This window comes from Rattus rattus, chromosome 1, assembly GCF_011064425.1.
Source record: "Rattus rattus isolate New Zealand chromosome 1, Rrattus_CSIRO_v1, whole genome shotgun sequence".
Classification (NCBI taxonomy): domain Eukaryota; kingdom Metazoa; phylum Chordata; class Mammalia; order Rodentia; family Muridae; genus Rattus; species Rattus rattus.
The window spans coordinates 91,787,436-91,811,969 of NC_046154.1; the positions used below are offsets into that span (position 1 = coordinate 91,787,436).

Genomic DNA, 24,534 nt, shown 5'->3' on the forward strand with positions numbered 1-24,534 from the left:
CCCAGAGTTATCCTCATCTCCACCATGCACACGCATCCGCGTGGGGCTCTCTCAATGTGACACACACACACACACACACACACACACACACACACACACGAAGCACACCAATGTCAACAGCAAAATGACCTAAAAAAGGAGAGCAACAGGGTAAATTTATAAAATTACTACTTACTTTTTTAAGGCAGGATATCTCCTTATGCAGCCCCAAGGCAGCTTCCAGCTAGAAATCCCCCTGCCTCACTGTCCTTGGTGGTGGCATTACAGACATGTGCCACCACACCTGGCTTCAAAACTAATTTTTAATATGAAAGTCAACTCCTTTATGGGAGGTAGAGGTTTTATATCAATGTATACATCATTAAAGAAGTGTATATAGAAAACATACTTTGTGGTAAGACTTTTGACTGCCAGAAAGAACATAGCCAGTTGGATAAAATTTAAGTAGGATACATACAAATCAAAAATTCATGTATCAAATATGTTCACAAGTACAATATATTCATGGAGAAATGCTATTTATAAGACTACGCATCTTTCCTTATGTTCAAGAGAGAAGACACTTGCAAGACTAAGATATCAGACAATGCTTATCTTTCAAGGGCTGCTCTGCAGGGAGCACAGGGACACTTCAGCTAACATTTCATAGGTATATCTTCAAAGGCTACTCAAATAAGACGGGTAAGTCAGTCAATTTAATGGACTTGTCAGTAGGACTGATTGATGCTTTCTGGAACTAGGACTAAAGATACAAAACTTCAAAGGTAAGACACTGTCCAGAGAAAGAAAAATAATTTTAAAGGTTTCCGCTTGTTGACCTCCATTTCCAAAGGCAAACACAGGCACGCCTGCTTTACTTAAACTCATCAAGGAAATATGTCCACAAAAAAGTTAAACAGTGAACTTCCCCAAAATGCTAACCTTCACTATTGGAGAAACCCACTAATGTTGAGCTCCTAGTTTTCTGAAAATGGCCAGATAAAGTGAATTTCTAAACCAAAACTGCCATGAAAACATTAACAAACCTGTCATTGTAAAAGACTTAAACTACCTTCAGTACTGGCTTATCATTTAGACATTAGATGTGAGATCTATATCAGATATCTATTTAGATAAACAGAAAAACTGATCATCTAGGTAGGATCAAAAGGGTCTATGTGTATGAGAGTTCAGTTCTGCTAATTTTAAAAGACAGAAGACATGAAATTTCCAAATTTTACCCTTAACAAGATAGCCCTCATTTCAGTAAAACTGTATCAACAAACAACTGATCGCGTTCTCAAGCTTCCAGGCCATCACAAAGCACCCACTCCACTAGTTCTGCTGCTGCCCTGACCTGAGAGAAACAACTCAAGGGGAGAGGATTTATTTTGGCTCGGTTTAGGGGTCTGTCCATCATGGTGGAGAGGGTTTGGCACAGCAGAGCAGCACACTTCGAAGCAGCCAGGAAGCAGAGAGAAGGAACAAAGGAAGAGGCCAGAGCAGGAACACAGCCCCAGTGATTCACTGCCTCCAGCCATCTTCACCTCAAAAGTTCCCAGAACTTCCAAACATCACCATCAGCTAAGAACCAAACACTAAACACACCAGCCTAAGCAGACACTTCATGCTCCAACCATAACACTGACTTAAGAGACCCTGGGGAAAAAAGCTGTTCATACAAGAGTCAACCGACCAAAGAGGACTGGGTGACACAAAGGAGGGACAGACACCGGGAAAGGGCAACCTCAGACAGTAGGAGAGAAGAGGCTATGTGAAAGGCTCAGTTTATCTTCCATTGTGTTCTAACATGATATGCAATCAGGAAACAATGAGTAAACATCTTCCTACTACTTCCCAACTGTTTATAACAGCCTACAACCAGATCATGGAACATTCCCTGCATTCAAGGAGCCCCCACTACTTCCCCTAGGTAGTCACACAGACACACGTACAGAGACACGCAGATACAGAGAGACACTGACACACACACACACACACACACAAACACACACACACACACACACACAGACACAGACACTGACACACACATAGACACACGCAAACAGAGACACAGACACAGACAGACAGACAGACAGACAGACAGACAGACACACACACACACACACACACACACACACACACACACAGCCTCTGGCCTGGGGCTCTGTCTATAGTCTCAGGACAATATTCCCCTCAATGTCTATGCATTTATGAAGCTGCTATGGCAGTAAGGCTTCCTAATATCCAGCTGACCAAAGCGGACCACTAAGGAAGGAGACAAAGATATCAATACTATGAGATGTGATTTGTTTGGTTAGCTCAATGTGACACTTTACCATGTACTATAGTGATGGTCACAGTGAAGATTCTGTTCGGGGATATTATAAACCGCGCTATACCAGTCATCCTAGTACATTTACTTTGGCAGTAAACATGTCCAAGTGGAATCACTGAGCGCCGTGAAGCAGGCAAGTGTTTAGTTTTAGGAGAGACCACCAAACAGCTTTCCAATTTGTTTGTTCCAATTTACATTCTCGTACCAATGTATAATTCCTACAGCAACGCAGAGTATCAGTCGCTGCATTTTCTCACTTGCTAAATTTCCATCTTTTTCCATTCTAATGAGTGTACAATAGTATTCTGCTTTGACTTTTGAGTGGCCATGTTTAAAGGTACTTCACAAGGGCAATAAGGGGAAAAACCTTGAAGCATGAATCTAAGACAACTTCCTATCCCTAGCACAGCGAGCTCATTCTAAAGTACAGGCACAGCCATCTTATCTAATCTACACAGGAGGAAGAGCCAAGCTGTCCCGTGAAAGGCTCCATGAGGATACTGAACAAGAACCAAATACTGAAGCCAGTAAAGGCGCACCCCAAACGTGGTACAAAGCAGGTGCCCCTGCTTACATAGGGAGCTCAAGAACAGCTTGGGCTACATTCGACCAGAAAGACAGAGACAGAAGGAACAGCACAGCTGAGGTAGGGAGTGGAGGGACAGTTAGACACAAAATGCTGGAAACATACACTGTCTAGAGGACGAAGGATGCACAAAGAAAATTCAAGATAGACTAAGAAGAAAAGGACAAAGACCAGAAACACTGGAAGGAACACGAAAGCTTGGTAGGTGGATGTCACAGAAAGACGGGGAACAGCCAGGCAAGGTGGCACACGCCTGCTACCCCAGCACTCAGCAGAGACGGGAATTTGACTCCACAAGCTGTCTGCTGATCTCTGTATGCACAGTGTCACTCACACACACGTACACCTTACACACATTCAAGAATAACCTACTTATTTTTGAAGTAAAGTGGGGTGGGAGTAAAGAGATGGCACAGCAGTTAAAAGCACTTGCTGCTCTTCTAGAGGACCTGACTCCAGGTCCCAGAACCCATGCCAGGCTGCTTACAACTGTCTGCAACTGCAGAGCTCCAAGGGAACCAACTCTCTCCTCAATCCTTGATGGGTGCCCTCACACATGCACACGCGCGCGCATACACACACACACACACACACACACACACACACACACACAAATAAATAAGTAAATAAATAAATAAATATTTTAAAAGAGAAAGTAAAGGAGGGCTGGCGAGGTGACTCAGTAGGTGCAAGCTGAGTTCGATCCCACCGTAAGCAGAAAGCTGTCTGTCCTCTGACCTCTACATGTGAAGGAACACTTCACACTTAAATAAAAAGTGTATTTTGTTTTACAAGTAAGCAAGTATGAAGACATTATTTTTAAAAATGTAATTGGCCAGATATTACAACATATTCAATCTCTGCTCAGACAGATTTGTGATTTAAAGGCCAACCTAGTCTACATAGCAAGTTCCAAGGTAGCCTTGGCTACATACTCATGCCCTGCTTTAAAAATAGAAAAGGTTTATGTTTAAAAGATAAGCCAGGATGATCTAGCATGTATAACACAGGAGCTCCCCAAAGAAAATGAAATATAACTAACACTAAAGGTTATAATAGATTAACGTAGTTGGGCTGATATAGTAAACTGCATTATATATCTGGGGGAATTAACAAGAAGCAGTTAATACTCTGGCACATTCCTTTCAGAGTGGGAAATGCCTTTAGGTGTATAAGCAGAGATAAAGCTGCCTGTAAGAAAACCCAAACCGGAGCTAGAGCTCCATGGCACACTGCCCATACAGCACACAGGAGCACTGGGTTCAATCCTCAGCCCTCTGTGACAACTGTCCACTTTACCCAATACAGCAGCATAAGATTCTGTGAACTATGATTTGTAACGAATTGCAATTCACAGTCTGGCTGGCCAATCAAACATCTCTTAACAGAGCACAGACAGTGCTTGTGTGTGTACATTACATATTCCCCTGACTGCTTCTGAGATGCTCAGTAAATAACTATAATTCAGAAGCATGACCTGAAAACCTAAGAGGGTCACTATCTGACCTCTCACACAAGTTGCCCATCACTATAGTAAAGTAACATTTTTTTTTTAAAGATACTTGAGCAGGGAAATACAAGAAATACAAGAAATTAGTCAATACAAGAAATTTTATTCAATCTATACCTTTAAAGTATAAATGCATAAACAGCTTTACTTATAAAAAGCAAAAAACATCTTTCACATGAGTCATCTATAAGGATGTGATGAACTTCTAACCACCACAGTGCTGTCTAAGGGCTTGTGTTACACATGAAGAATGCACACACTGCTTGTGTACATACATGCTGAGAATGAGACCCAGGGCCTTGTGCAAAGTAATCAAGTGTTGTGTCACTAGCTACACCTCCCTCCCTGTAGGTATTTAACTGTAGACTTTAGAACAATTGCACAAGTTACATAAAATCTTGGAAACTGTAACTATGAATCCAGAGACTTGATTATGTACAGGAGACAGGAGTGAGGATGCAGAGAACCACTTCCTAAACTCCTGTTTAACTTAGACGACTAACCACAGGATGGTGCGTAACTCCCTAGAGAGCAGCACAATCGTACCAAACAGCACCAGAGGAAGCCTGTCCTCACAAGTCACCAATCAGCAGCATTCACACTTTCACTGACCGTGGTCATGCAGTCCTCTGGTATTCCAAAAATTTCTAATTTAACCATTAATAACAAATATGAAAAGTGTGAATAAAATAAAGCCTTTACCTACTTTACTTTTAATAGCAGAGTTGACACATTGCTCTGTAGTTGATCCTGTTACTCAGTGACAAATCAATAGGTTAAAAAGACCCTGACCCATGGAACCATGTACATTCAGGATCAAAAGTGCCAGCATGCTGGAAGGCACGTGAATGATTCAGGGGGACACCTACTCGGACACCGAAGATATACATCGAGAAAAGAACACTGCTGTCACAACACAAAGAAATTTGACAAGATGTACAATCCCCCTGGCAGTGAGGTCCAGGGAGCAACTCTGGTCGTTAGCATAAAAAAATCCAAACACATCATCAGCTTCTACCTGAGCCAAATGTCCATTCCTCTGTTCAACCTGACGAAAGCCCAAGACTATGCCACACACTCAGTGATTCATTCAAATGTAAGGGCTACAGTCAGACTCCACACATCAGAGGCTAAACCAGCAGCCTTGCTGAGAAACCTTCGAGTTTTCTAAAGGGACTGTGCTGTACTAGTCAGTTATAAAAGCACCTAGTAAGACATCTTATATTTGTATTTATTTTCAATCCCACACTCCTGTCTTACTTTTTTCTCCCCAACCTTAGACTGGAGAGAGAGCGCAAATATGAGGGCCTGGGCTCAGAGCCCGAGAAGTCAGGTGCAGCAGTGCACAGCTGTAATGCCGATCCCTGTGATGACGCAGAGACAGCAGGATCATGGAGCACACTGCCCTGCCAGCCAAACTGAATCAATTAAGCTCTAGGTTCAGCAAGAAATCCTACCTCAAAAAGTAAGGATGCAGAGTAATTGAAGACGACAAGCTATCTCATCTCTGGCCTCCACAGGTGGACACGGACAGGTTCATGTCCACCTGCATGTGCACACGTGCGCGCACGCGCACACACACACACACACATATCACTAGGAATCACTAAACAGAACAAAGTGAGAATGTGCACAGGGCTCCCAGTAAGTACAGGTAGAGGCTGTGCTATGGACACATTGCATCCTCAGACCCATCTTTCAAGTCCTCACCACCAGCACCTTAGAAAGGTAACTTATCTTTGGCGCTAAGGCCTTCAAAAGAAGTAATTAAGGTAAAATATGCACGGAGCCATATTGGATTTGGGCCTAGCCGCTTTTTGACTGCATGGCTCAAAGTGGCTAGGTGACTCTGGGCTGTTTGGCCACAGAGACTCACCCCTAAGATGACTGCCATAAGTCTTAAGATTGTTGAATGAAAGCCTCTCCCATGAATTTACGGCACAGGAAGATAACATTCAAGGGATGCCTCAGCTCCCTGAGCAGATACCAGTTATCTCCTCAGTCAACACCCAGTGTCTCCACCACCTGACCTCATTGCCTGACTTCTTTGCCTCCAGCTATCACTGCCTATACCCTCATCTCCCCCTCCTTCATATTTCACAAAGGTCACTCCCCCTACCTGAAAGCCTTAAAAGCTGTAACGTTCATCCCAATAAACGAGACCTTGACAACAGAATCTTGCTTGGTCTCCTTCTTCTCTTCACCCCCATTTTGGCCCACAGGTAGAAAGCCTCTTCGGGACCCTGAATAACTGGGTCCCCGCTGGCGGGGACAAAAATAAAGTCGTATAGGTAATCTAATCCACATAATCCTTCCAGGGACTGACGTCTTTACAAAATAAAATGAAGACATAGACAGGCAGAAGGAAACCAATCTAAGGAACTCAGAAGAACCCAACCATGCAGAAACCCAGACCTCCTGTTTCTACCACGAAGGATTATCAGAAATAAGCTCTTGTCTAAGCCACCCATAGTGTGATGCTATATAGAGGGAGGCCAAGTCCTCCCAGAGCAACAGTTCATAGACATCCTTAACTGGGACTGACATAGCAAGTCCCACAATAGAAAAAAAGGGGTTTAGGGGGCTGTTTGTCCAGAGACAGGGTTTTTTCATTTTAGCCCTGGCTGTTCCTGAACTCACTTTGTAGAGCAGAAAGAAAGAAAAAAAGAAAGAAAAAAGAAAGAAAGAAAAAAGAAAAGGAGGGGAGGGAGGGAAGGAGGAAGGGAAAGGGAAGGGAGGGAAAGGGAGGAGAGGAGGGAGAAGGGAAGGGGGGAGGGGGGGAGGGGGGGAGGGGGAGGTGGGGGAGGGGGAAAGGGGGGGAGGGGGGGGAGGGGGAGGGGGAGGGGGAGGGGGGAGGGGGGGGGGGGGAGGGGGGAGGGGGGGGGGGGGGGGGGGGGGGGGGGGAGGGGGGGGAGGGGGGGGGAGGGGGGGGGGGGGAGGGGGGGAGGGAGGGAGGGGGGGAGGGGAGGGAGGAAGGGAGGAAGGAAGGAAGGAAGGAAGGAAGGGAGGGAGGGAGGGAGGAAGGAGGGAGGAGAGGGGAGGAAGGGAGGAAGAAGGAAGGGAGGGAGGGGAGGAAGGGAGGGGGGAGAAGGGGAGGGGAGGGAGAAGGAGGAGGGAAGGGAGGGGAGGGAGGAAAGGAAGGGAGAGGAGGAGGAGGAAGGGAGGAAGGGAAGGGAGGGGAGGGGAAGGAGGAAAGAAGGAGGAAGGGAGGAGGAAGGAGGAGGGAGAAGGAGGGAGGGAGGAAGGGAGGGAGGGAGGAGAGGAAGGGAGGGGAGGAGGAGGGAGGAAGGAGAAGGAGGGGAGGGAGGGAGGAGGGAGGGGAGGGAGGAGGAGGGAGGGGGAGGGAGGAAGGGAGGGAGGAAGGAGGGGAGGGAAGGGGGAGGGAGGAGGGAAGGGGGGAAGGGGAAGGGGGGAGGAGGGGGGGGGGGGAGGAGGGGGGGGGGGGGGGGGGGGGGGGGGGGGGGGGGGGGGGGGGGGGGGGGGGGGGGGGGGGGGGGGGGGGTGGGGGGGTGGGGGGGGGGGGGGGGAGGGGGGGGGGGGGGGGGGGGGGGGAAGGGAGGAAGGAAGGAGGAAGGAAGGGAGGAAGGAAGGGGGGGGGGGGGGGGGGGGGGGGGGGGGGGGAGGGGGGGGGGGGGGGGGGGGGGGGGGGGGGGGGAGGGGGGGGGGGGGGGGGGGGGGGGGGGGGGGGGGGGGGGGGGGGGGGGGGGGGGGGGGGGGGGGGGGGGGGGAGGGAGGGGGGGGGGGGGGGGGGGAGGGGGAGGGAGGGGGAGGAGGGAGGGAGGGACATTGGCAGTGGTTTTAGTGGAGGTCTGGCTCTCCGTAAGTTTCTTGTCTTTCCTTTGCCTACCGGCAGCTGCACTATCTGCTTCTTCATCCTGTATCTAGAGCCACAGAAGCCAGAGTTCCAGAGGGGAGTAAGGAAGAGAGGAAAGTCGGTCTCTAACTTGCAGTTCTAGGGCAAAGTTCAGATAGATCAGAAGAAAATAAAAAAACAGGATTATAAATACATCAGTGTATGGTATGATTTTAATGTATTTTTATAGAAGTTCCTCTAATACTTTTAAGTTTTTAAAGTTCTATTTCATGAGAAGTTGCGTAATTTTTTTTTGAAATATACATGTTACTTCCTTCTAGGTATAAAAATATTCCTGATGTTCTACACCCTGCCCCTTTGTTCTCTACATGATTTGAGAGTGTAAGAACAGGTTTCTGAAATACATTGCTGTTGTCACTTCAGCAACAACCTCAGGTACCAGCATCTCTAGTATGAGATACCAAGATCTCCCAACTGCTTCAAGTGTAAGACTTCGCAAAACAAACGAACACTACTGGGGAGCCTGCCTTTCTCCAGAGAAGCCTCGGTGGCACTGGATACAAAACAAAATCCCCAAATTTGCATTTTTCACTACTTTTGCTTTCTTGACCTTTATTTGAATTTGAGACTAAGCTTTACCAAACAACAGAATTTACACAGTCACTAGCCAACCACAGTCCTCATTATGGAATCTATGCAGTACATTTGTTTCCTAGGAAACCGACCAGAGCACAGACAGAGTGCAATTTCAGACTAGCCAAAGAATTCTCCAATCATGCTGGTAAATAAAGTCCATAAATCAACTAATCAGAAGCAAACTCAAGAAGTATCACAGAACAGCTAAGCTCTGTGGAAACTCAAAGGGGGGGTGGGGGAGTGGGAGGGCCAGCGGGTAAGAAACCTGTGGGGCTTCTTCGGGTACCATGTAGATCCCTCAAGTAAATATTATGAGCAGGTTTCTTTATAAACACAAACTGTCATAAAATAAAACTGTTCCAAATAAATGGCTTCTCTCCAACCTTCAGCTTCTTTATTTGACAGTATTTAGGAGGGAAAGTCTCTTCAGAGCCAGCCTCATACATCTGGTACCAGGACATTAATCCAAGAATGAATTCTGCATGTCAGCAAGCAGCATGGGCTTGTGCTCTTAGCGCAAAATGACAAGACCTGCAATGAGTAGTTCTTATCACTCCTCTCACCAGGCCACAGAGGACTGGTGGGGGGGGTGGGGAGGTAGGGGGGTGGCAGGGGTGGGGTGGCAGGTGTGTGTGTGCTACCAGGATATGGACACAATCACACCAAAAGTCATCATAGGAAAGGGCAAGACCAAAAGTTACAGGTCTCTAGAGAGCAAATCTGTTACCTCCCAGTTTTCTATTTTATTACCATAGTACCAAGCATAGGGAAGTTCTGAAAAAGCCTGTAGACTTTTAGGTCTCCCAGATTTAACTAAGGACAGCTTAGCATAGCTTAGGAAAACAAAAGACAGCTAAATGGCAACTTTGTTTTAAAGGCCAACTGATACAAAATTTTTGCAAGGAGCATTTATTTGTTGTAAGGTTAAAAGAGAAAAAGAAGCCCATCAGGATAAAGAATTAATGTATGCGCCTGCATAGACATCAACTGAGCAAAAGGGAAACAAGTAAAAATACATATAAGCCACTCTGGAATGCTTCTGATTACACCACTGTTAAGTTAAACAGAAAAAATTAACATGGACACACCAGTCAGAAAGAAATGAGAAGGCAAGGTATTGTCTCCCAGCCAGCACAGATAAAGGCACCGAGTGCTGATCCCAGGCTTTCCCAGCACAACCCTGGCTCTGTTAACCTCCCCCATCTCACAGAGATGCTTTGTTCAGTCTTATCACAGCCACTGACCACTGACTGCCTAACAGATACACAGCAATCAATTCAGTTTGCTAGCCTGTCTTCTGCAGTATTTCAACCAGTGCCAAAGAGATGCGACTCGGAGGCTGTTCTCGAACTCCCTGTCCCTGACGATACCAGACCCAATTCAACTCCTCTTTAACCTATCTATAAGGGAGGGCAGAAAGGTTTAGGCCAGGGTGGACCAGAGCAACAAACACAGAGTTGATCCTTTGTGTAGTTTAAATCCATTTAACTAATCTAGACCGGAAGTCACAACAAAACCTGATCAACTATGGTTGATGTAGCTGCCTCCAAACATAAATCCTGTACAAATGTATACTCTGATAACTTATAAAAATTCAGTATACAATATCATTAACATAATGTAACTGGGGCAGGAATCTAGGGTAAATTTTTTTTCTCACAAAAAGTCACTTTTTAAAGCATATTAAAGTCTTTTATGATAAAAATAGGGTATTTGAATAAAGGTGCATTGAATTATATTTTTTCTTGAATCTTTAACAATTTAATAGAAATTTAAAGAGCTTTCATACTATATTATTTTTCCCTTCAAATTTAGATTTTTTTTTTAAAGGAATCTTCCACTTTCTCCAAATGGCTGTACCTAGCATTGTTCAGTGCTCCTCAAAACTATTAAAAACGAATCCAAAAACCACTCCCAGGTAACAGTCAGACTTAAGTATGCCAATATGAATTCTCACAGTCGACAAAAATAAAGTTTCTAAAAGTGAGGAAAAAGCAGATTAACATAGGACATAAACCCGTATCTACATAGAAAACATGAGTCTATGAAATGAACTTTATGAATGCTTACTGGACTTCATTTATCATTTGATCATATATGAACATAATAGCAGCTGTTCACGAAGTTAGCCAGCTAATCAAATAAGAAAAATCAGAGCTGCCACCTAACACCTTTCAAAACACTGTATCTAACAAGCAACCAACCCAATCCTTGGTTTGTATGCACGGAATACATAGTTGCTTCATGTAAAATAAGGAAATACCGGTGGGAAAATCACTTCTAACATCACGTTTTCTTCACATGCTATGAAAGAAAAAAAATCTCTCTTAAAACGGAAAACAAAGGTTTTAGCCCGCATGGAAAGACTATCATTGTGTTTTACTCTCTGATGCAAGCCCTACCGTAAAAGCGGTCACTACAGGGCACTCCGGTTAACTGTTTAATTGGTAGACTACTCTATCAGTGATAATCCTAACGACCACGAGAAAAAAACTTTACTCCAAAACTTCAAAACAAAAATAAATACAAGTGTTTTTTTTTAAATCAACCATGTTCGATTTTCTCCATTTAAGTCATTACCTGACCTTTACATTTTTAAATTAAAGACAGCTGTAAGAAAACCACATAAACCGCATATTTCTGTTTGTTTGTTTGTTTGTTTGATCTGACGTGTTGCTGGTCAGCTCAACCTCCTCTCTCCAGGACACTAGGTATCTTGATCTATTTGATAACAAACACAAATCACTGTGCGCAGCCTCAGACTGGGGGGAGCGTTTGGGAGAGAACCCTCCTCCGTTAGAAACAATAAATAAGGGAGCAAAGCGCCGCACGTTCCTTTACACGCCCCACACGCACCTCCCGGTAACTCCCGACAACCAAGCTAGTCCGGCAGAGCCCCGAGGCGCCTTACCGGTCTGCAACTAGCTGGGCAGACCGTTCCTCCTCCGTCCCGCCCTCCTGCCCGGCTCCGGGACGCCGGCGCACGGACAGTCCCCGCCAAGACGCCGCGGGCCGCGAACCCGTGCGCGCCGGTCTCTGCGCCCGCAGACCCCTCCGCCCCTAGCGCCCTCCCGCCTCGCTGGCCCGGAGCAGACAAAAGGAAGGTTCTGAGGGTCACGGCGCGGCCGCCCACACACAAAGGCCCCGCGCTCGCCTGCTCCCCAGCCCTGAGCGGGCTCTCACCCACCTGCAGGTGTCTGTGCGTCTGTCCATAGGAACGCGGGCGGTGGGGCCTGCGAGAGCCCGGCGGCCCGAGCTGGACGGGGAGGGACGGCGGGACGGAGGACGGCAGCACCACGGCCGGAGGCCCCGGGGCCGGAGTCGGTGAAGCGGGAAGGGTGCCCCGCGGGCTGCGCGGCGGGTGACGGCGGTGGTGCGGTGGGGCGCGGGCGCCAGCCTGGATCGGCCACCGGCGCGCGCCGCCCGTGCGCCCGGGCTCCGCGCGCCCGGCTTGGAGCGCGGGGGCGGGCCGCGCGGGCGGGGCCGGAGAGGGGGCGGGCGGGGCTCGGACCCCGGCTTCAGCAGGCACCGGAAGCGCTCCGCAGGCGGCGGGACCTACAGGAAGTGTGTAGCGACGCCCGCGGAAGGCACTCGACCCGCGGCGCTCGCTACCCTACCAGGGCGCGGGCCAAGCTCCTGCCACCGACGCGCGCAGCCCGGAGCCGGCGGAGTTCAGTCCCCGCCGCTCCGACAGGTACAGAACCCACGGTCTCTGCCACTTTCCTCGCGTGTGGGATGTCCCGGTCTCCAAGCACTTCCTAAACACTTGAAGTAAGCATAGCCTGATCGCGTTAGAGGTGTGTGACAGACACCTCAACCAGAGCTGTGCCAGGTGGCCTGGAACCCACAGTGTACTTACTCCATAGTATCCTAATGCCCCACCGCATCATACCTACACACCCGTAATAAACCGGAACACTCGGGGGAAAAAAAGAAGAATGCTGCAGGGTGTTAAAGATTCTACAAGGCTTAATAATTTAACTTCATGACTGTGAAGAGTTAAAATGTTGCAGACCAGAGCTAAATTAGCTTGGGCATTTTTTGTTCCTTTGGAAGGCATGTATTGCCTACCCATCAAACTTAATGTCCTCATGCCTTAGGAAAACCTTTACTATGTCTGGAGGGACAGCTCAGTGGTTAAGAGCACTGGCTGCTCTTCCAGAATACCCAAGTTTGATTCCCAGCAGAAGCTCACAACAGTCTGGAGCTCAGTCCCTACGGTACTGACACAGTGGTGCACAGACATACACGCAGGCAAAACCACCATTAATAATAAGAAGAAATGTATTGTCAGCTGACTACTGGCTTCCACTGAGTCGAAAGCTACAAGTCTCATCAGTACCTGAAACCTGTGGCCCACTTTGCTGTAATCCACTGACCTGCAGTCCCTGCATTTGATAAATGCCTTGATTTTAGGGACTTTCTTCTGTAACTAATTTTTAAAAAGCTAATGTAACTACTTCCACAGTGGAGCACGACTCTCAGGGCAATATGAATCCATGTTGCTGGACCATCTTTCTTATTTGGCTCAAGAATAGACTCGCTGAACTCAGAGCTGAAGTTTCGCATCTACACACTCATCCCACCTAGGGAGTGGGGCCGTTGTAACAGCTAAAACTCTCAGACCGATGCTCTGGTACACAAGGGCCTGAAGGCTACTTAACACATGTCACTACTGAGGCAAGGCTGTACGTTTAAAAACCTTTTCATAGCACCTACCTGCTACGTTTGTGCCAAGACTTAGTGGGTTGTTAATTCAGGTAATCCTAAGAACGCCACAAAGCTGGTGCTAGTAACATTGCTCTTCTATGGAAAATTAGCTACAAGTTTTAATTGTTTTTATGTGTGTGGGTGTTTTGCCTGCATGAATATCTCTGTACTGGGGATGCCCTTGATGCCCTCCCAGGCCAGTAGAGGGTGTCAAATGGGAGCTCCCTTGTGGGGGTTGGGAATCAAAACCGGGTCCTCCTGAAGGGCAACTAGTGATCCTAACCACTGAGCCATCGCTCCAGCCCTGTGTTTTCAGGTACATACTGAGAAGTGATATTGCAGTTCATAAGATGATTATAGTGTTAGTTTTCAGAAACCGAGGCTTAGAGAAACTAAAAAATCTTGAGTACATAGTTTGTTATTAGAGCTCAGATTCATCCAAAGCAGTCTGGCTCCAGACTTCCTTTTCTTCTCACAGACCTGAGTCCTTTCTGAGACATTTATAATGGCAGGAAGTTATTTAGAAATAACCTGGTCAGCCTTAGGTGCTATCCACATGTTGGGCTCACTCCTCCTATGACAGGAAATCTCAGCCATTCCTACCGCTGGGGTAGGTGAGAAATGAGAATGTAGGAGATTGTAAATGAAAGATCCAGGGTCATCCGGACATCAGATAACTTCAATTGCCCATCAGTCAGTTCTTTCCTGCACGGCAGCTTCCACCTGCCCTCACAATCCTGAAGACTTTAAGGCTGACATTCTTTTTTTTAAGCAGCAATTATCATTTTTTTTAAGGATTTATTTACTTTTATTTATATAAGTACACTGTAGCTGTCTTCAGACACACCAGAAGAGGGCATCGGATCTCTTTACAGATGGTTGTGAGCCACCATGTGGTTGCTGGGAATTGAACTCAGGACCTCTGGAAGAGCAGTCGGGTGCTCTTAACCGCTGAGCCATCTCTCCAGGCCTAGAAAAATTCTAAAAGTAATTCTTGGGTTTTCTGATCAAAATCATAAAGCCAGAAAAATTCTTAAAGAGCTGTAGTCACTCTTCAGACAGCCTTCTCTGGCTAGCTGCTAGAAAACATTCTAAATGCTTGGCAGCTCTCTAAGTAATTCTTAGGATTTCTGACCAAATTTGTTAGGAAAAAAAAACTCTAAAAGAGCTACAAAAATTCTAAAAGAGCTGTACTCTTTCTAAAAGATTTGTACTCAATCTCCGTGGATTTTTCCAACGAAAATCAGAAATCCTGTTAGAAAGAAGTCTTGAACTATATTTGCTCTCCAGAGATCTCCAGATAGCTCAGCTCTCACTAGAGAAAACATTCTAAAAAAAAAAAAAAGAACTGTTATTGCTTTGTTAGCTCACCTCCTGCAGACCAAAATCCCAGATTTTATTTACATATCAATTCATTTATCCCAGGTTCCCTCTTGACCATCTGGTGAATCAGCATTCTGTGACTTTAGTCCCTTGACTCTTAGGAAAAGGACAAGTACATTTTTTTTTCCTTTTTTAACATTGCAAAAGAATTCAGAGATCACCGGCTTTTGTAAATTTAACTGGTGGGAGCTTATCCTTAGATTACCATTCACACCTGGACTAAATTAGCTCTGTCTCAGGCTGATCCTGAAACCCCGAATCTGCCTGCATTTGTAATCATCAACACCAACAAAAAAATGTAGTGAGTGGGGTCTCACCTTTCCATCACCACTCCCTAACTCTCTTCATCTTCTCCCTTAGCATCTTCCTGACACGGTGGCCCATAGCACAGCTGCCTCTGTTCCTTTACATCTGTGAAGCTCCTTATAGAATTCATATTGCATCCTTATATTTTAGCACAGTTGAGAAATTATATATTTTCCAACTCATGTTTTTAGGGTTCTTTTCCACAGCCATAGAGGCTGTCCTAAAGGTTCCAGGTGTTTACCATTTTGCTATGAATTTAGCCACACCTTTGCCTCCTGGACTTACTCTGTCTCTGATTATCATGGAGTTATTAATGTTAACAGGGAGGACATTCCTCAGAGGATCGTGAAAACATGTACATTATTATACAAACAAGCCTTATGCCCACAACAGCCATCAGCACTTGTGGAGGCCCATGACTGCTGGCCCTGTCTCAGGGGCAGGAACTGAGAGGCCACACCTACTTCATCTTGTGACTAGCCTCCATCTTAAAAAGGAAAAAAAAAAAAAAAAAAAAGACCTGAGAACTTGGCCCACAGCCTTACCCAAGCTGCACCCAGGAAGGACCCCATGGCTTGTCCTTGGCCAGAGTCACTCCCTAGCTATTTCCTAGCAACAGTCAACCAAAGATTAGTCTGATTGTTTCAGATGTACTTTCAGACCATTTGTGATTGTATACGGTCTTGCTTCATAGCACCCACCTTTCAGCTCACAATAGACATTCAACTAGATGCTTGCCAGAATGGACACCCCCTCACTTGCTTCCATTTTCTATAAAACCTTGTCCCAGTGAGAGTTTGCTTCACCAAACCATCCTGTGGGCTAGTGGTTAGTAAGCCCACATTATAATAAAGAGACCCTAATGTGATTACATTGCTGGAGTCAGCTCCTGGCTGGCCTTTTGTACTCTCAAATGAGGCACAACAGAACCATGTCATTCTATCCCTACCAAAGCCATGCCAGAATCGACAAAAATGGACAAATTCTAAATGATCCCATGTTCCTGAGATAGCTGACATTGCCCAAATCGTGTGAAAAGGCAAAATAGGAACTTATAGGTCCTACTCTCAAGCATAGTTAACATTGACATTGCAATACAATACTGCCTACAAAGTCCATGCTCGAGAATGCACAATTGAGTGTGTGTGCGTGTGCATGTGCGTGTGTGTGTGTGGTGTGTGTGCGCGCGCGCATGCAATATACATACATACATACATACATACATACATACATACATACATACGTACATAGTACAGATTGCATTAAAAACAAAATCTCAGGTTAAGTGAGTGAGTGAAGGTGTTTGCCTTTAAGCATGGCAACCTGAGTTCAATCCCAAACCCACAGGGTGGAAGAAGAGATCCAGTCCCTTTAAGTTGTCCTTGGACCTCCATATGCATACCACACACGAAACACACAAAGTAAATATTACAAATGTAAATCTCAGGGCAGGAGGGGGTGTAGTGGTGAGGAGTTCTTCCTACTCTTCCGGAAGACCCAAGCTCAGTTCTAAGCACCTACATCCTATGGTTCACAACACCTGCAGCTCTACTCCAAGGGAGCCAGCGCACCTTTCTAGACTCCATGAGCACCCAGCCACACCAGAACATACATATGCAGATGCATACACATAAATAAGAAATTTAAATATATTTAACACAACCAATACATCTTAAAAGTAATTGAGAAACTAAGTTTTATATTCTACTTTTGCCACAATTAACTGTATGTAATTGCTTTTAAAAACAGTCATTCTATATACCTATTTGCCCCAAAGCACTTGTGGATTCCTTACCTGCAACACAAGGGACAAGAAACCAAGCAATGAGAAGAAGCTGCTTCAGAAAATATTGTAAAAGAGATTATCTTTAGCTCTCTCATGGTACTGGATAGTTTTATGTCAACTTGACACAAGCTAGGGACATCTAAGAGGAGGTAGCCTCAATTGAGATAATTCTTCCATAAGACTGGAATGTAGGTCAACTTGTAAGACATAGACTTTTTTTTAAAGATTTACTTTACACTGTAGCTGTCTTCAGATACACCAAAAGAGGGCATCGGATCTCTTTACAGATGGTTGTGAGCCACCATGTGGTTGCTGGGAATTGAACTCAGGACCTCTGGAAGAGCATTTGGGTGCTCTTAACCACTGAGCCATCTCTCCAGCCCCGACATTTTTTAAATTAGTGATTGATGTGGGAAATTCCAGCCTACTATGGTAGGGCCATCCTGAGACGGGTGGTCACAGGCTCTGGAAGAGGCAGGCTGAGCAAGCCAGGAGGAGCAAGCCAGAAAGCAGCACCCTCCATGGCCTCTGCATCAGCTCCTGCCTCCAGATTCCCGCCCTATTTGAGTTCCCATCCTGACTTCCTTTAATGATAAACTGTGGTGTGTGTGTGTGTGTGTGTGTGTGTGTAAGCCAAATAAATGCCTTCCTCCCTAGCTTGCTTTTGGTGTTTCATCACAGCAATAGTAACCCTAAGACACCAATGGAAAGAGTTATTAAATAGGAAGGTGGTTCTGGTCAAATACCTCTCAGTGTCTCAACTGAGGCTGTTTATGAACCAAATTGTCTTGAGAAAAATCAGATCAAACTGGTCCCACCAATGTCTACAACTCAGCCTTGAACTACTTCCATCCCTGGTTGATGAAGTTCCAATATTCTGCCTGCAAAAAATAAATCTTTGGTGGAGGAGCTTTTTAAAAAAATTTAATACATAATATCTGGTACCATATATATAACAAGGAAAAAAGATTAAAAACCAAAATGAAAAAGAGGACTATCAAAACATATACACGTCCCAGATGTCCTAGTCATTAGATAGAACCCTTAGAATAGCTGTGATTAATATACATACATGACAGAATGGAGGCTTTGAGTACATTAGGACTTTAAAATAACAAAATAGAGTCCACTGGGGACATATAAACCAAAAACCACAATAGGATGCTATGGTAGTTTTGAATATGCTTGGCCCAGGGAGTGGGACTATTTGAAGATGTGGCCTTGATGAGGTATGTGTGTCACTTTAGTCCCAGATCCCTGGAAGCCAGTCTTCTAGCAGCCTTCAGATGAAGATGTAGAACTCTCAGCTCCTCCTGCACCGTGACTACCTGTACACAGCCATGCTCCCACCTTGATGATAATAGACTTAACCTCTGAACCTGTAAACCAGCCCCAATTAAATGTTGTTCTTGTAAGAGTTGCCATGTTCATAGCCGTAAAACCCTAAGACAGAAGTTGGTACCAGGAGTTGGAGTACTGTTATAATAGACCGGACCATGCTTTTGTGCAGAATGTGGATTTGGGAACTTTGGATTTAGAAAGCAGTGGAATCCTTTAAGTGGGGCTTAATGGGCTATCCTAGTGGAAACATGGAAGACTTTGTTGCTGTGAGTGATTTGAGCTGGGTAGACCTGGCCCAAGAGGTTTCAGTGGAGAAGAATTTCAGTATGTGGCATAGAGACTGTTTTTGTCATATTTTGGTGAAGAATGTGACTGCTTTTTGCCATTGGCAGAAGAATCTGCCTGAGAATAAGTGAAGAGATTTAGATTAATTGCTTTGAAAAAGGAAGTCTCAAAACAGCCTGGTGTAAATTCTGTTGTGTGGTTACTAAAGTCCTTTTTTAATTTTTTTAAGATTTATTTATTTATTATATATGAGTACACTGCAGCTGTCCTCAGACACACCAGAAGAGGGCATCAGATCCCATTACAGATGGTGTGAGCCACCATGTGGTTGCTGGGATTTGAACTCAGGATCTCTAGAAGAGCAGTCAGTGCTCCCAACCACTGAGCCATCTCTCCAGCCCCTAAGCATCACTCTTTTTTTTTTTTTTTCAAAGCCTCAGAAGTGTTTTTCAGAAATCCCTTCTGTCCACTATTCTCATACCATCATTGGCTTTATGTGCATTATGTTTTTGAGATACACCACTGACCTACCTGCCTGTGAGATTCCACCAGATGTCCCATCACAGAGGTCCACAGAGCCATTCCTGCTCGGCTTCACCTCACAGCTCCCAAAGCAAGCATCACTCTTAAGAAGAACATTTTAATGAAAAGGAGCAAGTTAAGAAAGGAAAAATACAAAATATATGGTTTAAGTATTAAAGGGACACTAGGAAGTAGAATGAAGCTGAATTCTATGTTCTAGGAGATAACAGATTAAGGGAGTGGGATTTTGGGACAGGATCCACCCAGCTAAATTTAGTTGTACACAACTTTAATCCCAGGAAACAAAAGCCAAGGAGATCTCTTGAGTTTCCAGCCTGGAACAGAGCAAGTTCTAGGTGACAAAAAGCTTAAGTCCAAGCATGGTGGTAGACATCTTTGATGCCAGCACTCAGGAGACAGAGTCATGCAGATCTCTGAGTTCACAATCAGTCTACAGAGCAAGCTCCAGGACAGCCAAGCTTAGGTAGTGAGGGAGTTGGAAAACAGAAAGCTGGTAATAGATAAAGGGAGTCATGCTCCAGCCCCAGCAAGCAGGAGAACTTGGAAGCTTCAACCATGTGGCTCTGGCTTTAGAGTCAAGAATAGAAGGGACTACTGGGACAATTGGTGGTGATTAGCCAGAGCTAAGAAATTAGCAGTAATTAAGAAGAGACCAGCATCACTGAGGTGAAATCTGGGAAGTGTTTTCTGAGAGTACAAAGCAGCTGTGTTCCAGAGATCACCAAGGTTGTATCTGTGCTGCAGCTGTTCTTGGTAATGCGTAAGAGTCTCCCAGATAGTACTGGTTTTGAAGGTACGAATGGGATATGAAGAGGAGTTGAGGCTTGGCACTGTGAGAGGCCAGGGAAGGCCACTGGTGCAGGTGCAGCCTCAGCTGTAATTGATGGTCCAGGACCAAAGGGGTCATATAAAAAAAGTTGAGTCTTGGGGGCTGGGGATTTAGCTCAGTGGTAGAGCGCTTACCTAGGAAGGGCAAGGCCCTGGTTTCGGTCCCCAGCTCCAAAAAAAAAAAACCAAAAAAAAAAAAAAAAAAAAAAAAGTTGAGTCTTGGCACCATAAAGAGAGCCTATGAGAGGCTATTGGTGAAGCCTAGTTGCAGAGGAAGACCCCAGTGTATTGGAAATGACAATACCATGGGATGATCACCAAGAACAGCAGCAGCAGTGGATTGGATCAACCTGAGCTTAGAGTGCTACAGAGAGCAGAGCTGGAGAAGTGACCTTTGGAGGAGCCCAGAAGATTGTGAGTGGATCCCAGACATTGGAACAAGAAGCTGTAACATTGAAGTTGCCTTAGAGACCCCAAGATGTTAAAGATGACAGAGCCGTGGGCTATCTGCTGAGGAAAGCTACTAATAGGGAGTGGAACTAGCCCAGGAGAAAGAACTTTGTGGCAGTCAACAAAGATGAAAAAGGAATGGCGATCTGGAAACTGCTTTAACATCAGACATAGAGATGTAGAGTTTGGAGTTTGCCCAGCTGATGTCCTGTCTTGCTTTGGGGATTACTGTTAAGTGATTGGATGGATCTCAGAAGAGACTTTGAAATTTGGACTTTTAACATTGTTGAGACTGCTATAGACTATGGGAACTTTGGAAGTTGGAATAATTGTACATTTTTATTATGCTATGGCTGGGTATGGCCCTCATAGACTCATGTGTTTGAACAAGCCTTTGAGGACCACAGAGAGGAATGTGGTAGTTTGAAGATGCTTAAGTCAGGGAGTTGTACTATTTGAAGGTGTGGCCTTGTTGGGGTAGGTATGTCACTGTGGATATGGGTGTTAATACCTTAGTCCTAGCTGCCTGGAGGTTAGTATTCTCCTAGCAGCCTTCAGATGAAGATGTAGAACACTTCAGCTCCTTTTGTACCATACCTACCTGGACGCTGCCATCTCCTTGATGATAATGGACTGAACTCTGAACCTGTAAGCCAGCCCAAATTAAATGGTGTCTTTATAAGAATTGCCTTGGTCATGGTGTCTGTTCATTGCAGTAAAACCCTAAGACAGATGCCAACTGTGCATCCTCTAAGATGAATATGACAAAGGCGGGAAACACTCTCTGATGAGGATGTGGGGGTATGAGAACTCATTTGGTGCTAGTGGGATTGAAGGGTGCTATGCACTTTGGAAATGGCAATCATGCCAAAGGTTTAAAAAAATTACTTACAATGCTGCAGAACTTCTAGCTATATAACCAAGAAAAATGAAAATATATCATCACAAATAATTCAAATGAACACTCACAGGCAGCATTATTCATAATAGCCCCAAACTTGGAAAAACTCAAATGTCCATCTGTAAAGGGATAAATGTATAATTTCGTTGACAGTAAAAAGGAATGAAATGTTCCTTGTGATTTTGTCATGTGTTTTATTTGTTTTGACTGTAATCCACAATAGTGACTTTCTAGACTGATGACCAAAAGTTAGATCTTGTTCTTACAAAAGACCTAGGATTAATTCCAGCACCCACATGGTGCCTCACAACCATCTGTAACTTGTTCCAGGAACCTGATGCCCTCTTCTAACCTGTCCCTGGGCACCAGGAACACACATAGTATACATATATATAGCACTCATAAACATAAAGTTAAATAATTTTAAAAAGAAGTGAAAGCTTTTTGGAAAGTGTTTGAGTCACGGGTATGAAAAACAAGTGAACTGTATCATAAGCCACTGAGGCAGAATTTTACAGAGCCATACCTGGCATGAATCCTGAATCCCTGAGCAAGAAGGAAAGTTTGAGTCCGCCAACGGTGACAGGGCATAACAGGGTTTCAAGTGACTTATGTAAAGCCCCAAAACGCATGTCAATGCAACAAATGTATCAAACAAATTTTGACATATATATGGCATGAATAGACCTTGGTAATATTACACCAGGTGAAGGCAGCCTATTAGGAATGAAGCGTGAGTCTCCACACATGTCGAGCAGGCGAGTCAGTAACAAGAGGAAGTTGCATAGGGCTGAAATCTTTTGTTGACAGGGACATATACTAAAGTGTATGTTGGGGCAGGTGATAAAATATTCTGATTGGGGCCAAGGTGACTTGGTATGTTAAGCGCTTGCCTCCAGACTTGATGACCTGAATTCAATCCTGAGGACCCACATGGTGGAAGGTGAGAACTGAGTCCCTACAAGTGGTCCCCTGACTCCACACAGGAGACAAAGGAAAGAAGGGATAGAGGAAGAGGAAGACAAGGGAATTTTTAAGGTTCTAATTCATTGTGATGCTGGTTGGTTAACTCTGGAGGGAAAAAGCTTGTATATACATTTAGTAAATAAATTATATAGTGATTTGTGTATTGGATGACATTAGTTTTGTTTTTATTGTTCTGGTCTTGAGACAGGTCTTCCTTTATTCCTCAGGTTCTTACCGTTAATATTCACCATTATATTGATGGGTCAGCGCAATATGATGAGAAAAAGAAATCAAAGACGCATAGAATGGAAAAAGAGATAAATTCATCTTTATTTGAAGATAACATGATCTAAAAAATCTGTTTTTAAGAAGCTGAGAAGGTAATGAATAGATTTGACTACTGCAGGGCATAAGCCATACTCAAAAAATTAACTGGGGTTGGGGATTTAGCTCAGTGGTAGAGTGCTTGCCTAGCAAACACAAGGCCCTGGGTTCGGTCCCCAGCTCCGAAGGAAAAAAAAAAGAAAAAAGAAAAAAGAAAAAAAAATTAACTATATTTTTATATGTTAGCACTTGAAAACTCAACATAGCCAGGCACTGTGGCTCACGTCTAGAATAATAGCACTAAGAAAGCTCAGGCAGGAGGACTGTCCTGAGTTTAAGGCCAGTCGGCTTAACCCATTTGGAAAAAAAGGGAAAAGCTGAAAATTTTAGGTATGTAGAATAGATCAATAATATAAAATGCTTATGGTAAGTTAAGCAAAATTTTGCCTGCACGTATTATGCTCCGAAGTCTATAAAACACTGCCGGGCAAAACAAAAGTCCTTTAAAAAAAAAAAAAAAAAAGAAAAGCCAGGTTTGGGGGGGGGGCACGCCTTTAATCCCAGCATTCAGGAGGCAGAGGCAGGCAGATCTCTGTGAGTTCGAGGCTATCATGGTCTACAGGGTGAGTTCCAAGCCAGTCAGAGTTACAGAAATTACATTCCCTCACCCAACTCTCACCCACCTGTCTTTGTGAAGATAAAGTAGCTTCATTTTCCATGAGAAGTTTTGTAAACAGCTAATTTTATTCCTTGATACCAATTGGTTGTTCATGATACATACTTTTCTGCAAGAAGGCAATGAATGAAATAAAGGCATAGAGGGGAAATTGGGGAAAAACCACAATGTAGTAGGATGTCACTTAATTAAACTCATACTTGATTGGCTAGTTGTTTTAGTTACAATTTCAAGTCTTATAGATACAGAATTCTACTTTTTTTCCAGAACAAACATATATGTCCTTAAAGACAGTGGGGGAGACAACAGATTTTTAACTGCTGAGCTTCTTACTTCTAAGGAGAACAGTCAACATTGTTACTTCTTGTCCTTCACAGTCTGGAATTCATGTGGGTCATTAGCTTCTCCAATTTGATTGCTAGGGCTATGTTTCCTTTAATCTTCAACTTTCCTGACATAAATGCCATGGTTGGCTTTAACTTCCCTAAAATGAGAAATGAGACAGAGAGCAACATTAGTGTCCTAAGGAATGAGGCACTTGAAGAACATGCACTCTAGGAAGAATTCCAGAGTTACAGAGATGTCTACACAGCAGGTCACATTACTATCTAGGGACTCTCACTTCCTGACTTGGATGTCAACAATACCCTACAATACAAAAGATAACGGAAGAGACAGTCAGCAGAAGGTAATGGCAAGAACTAAGGATGCTACATTTACACATATGCTGGTCACAGTACCAAAGAAACATAGCCCCCAATGAATTCTGGTGGGCAAATACTATGTTATTTAATTTTCCAATCTGTTACAGCTCATTAAACTCTTTAACTGTTTCAAGTTTAAAATGAAGAAATGAAATGGTATAAAAATGTACAAAATATTTACTGAATGATTATTAAGCTGGGCATGATGGCATACATCTTGTAACTGTTGCACTTGGGAGCTGAGTCAGGCAGATAGTAAGTTCAAAGTCAGCCTGAGCTAAACAGTGACACTGTGTCAAGACAAACAACTGAGACCATTCACCTACAGTGGTTAGGAGCTGGGCAGATAGCTCAGGGGTAAAGTACTTGCTGCACAGGTGTTAGGCCCGCAGTGCAAATCCTCTGAGTCCAAGGAAAGCTGGGCACTGTAGTGCACATCTGCAATCCTAGTGTTCCAACTTTGGGATG

At 44.6% G+C, this 24,534-nt stretch overlaps 2 protein-coding genes and 2 non-coding genes across 5 annotated transcripts in view; all 4 read right to left on the bottom strand.

Annotated features, from left to right (window-relative positions):
- Positions 1-12,310, bottom strand: part of Kiaa1958 (KIAA1958 ortholog) — a 136,803-nt gene extending 124,493 nt beyond the window's left edge. For both annotated transcript variants that reach the window (XM_032903455.1, XM_032903446.1), the window contains exon 1: positions 12,051-12,310. The gene's annotated coding sequence lies outside the window, so the exon portion shown is untranslated. The remainder of the gene's footprint in view (positions 1-12,050) is intronic.
- A 2,257-nt stretch (positions 12,311-14,567) lies between these two features.
- LOC116890422 lies at positions 14,568-14,626 on the bottom strand. The gene has a single exon (XR_004386621.1). It is a non-coding gene; the product is annotated as a U7 small nuclear RNA (small nuclear RNA).
- Positions 14,627-19,106: 4,480 nt separating this feature from the next.
- LOC116890609 lies at positions 19,107-19,166 on the bottom strand. The gene has a single exon (XR_004386760.1). It is a non-coding gene; the product is annotated as a small nucleolar RNA SNORD75 (small nucleolar RNA).
- Positions 19,167-22,663: 3,497 nt separating this feature from the next.
- Positions 22,664-24,534, bottom strand: part of Hsdl2 (hydroxysteroid dehydrogenase like 2) — a 35,281-nt gene continuing 33,410 nt past the window's right edge. The window contains exon 11 of the mRNA XM_032903466.1: positions 22,664-23,846. Coding sequence (XP_032759357.1) covers positions 23,734-23,846 — 113 coding nt within the window. The 3' untranslated portion in view covers positions 22,664-23,733. The remainder of the gene's footprint in view (positions 23,847-24,534) is intronic.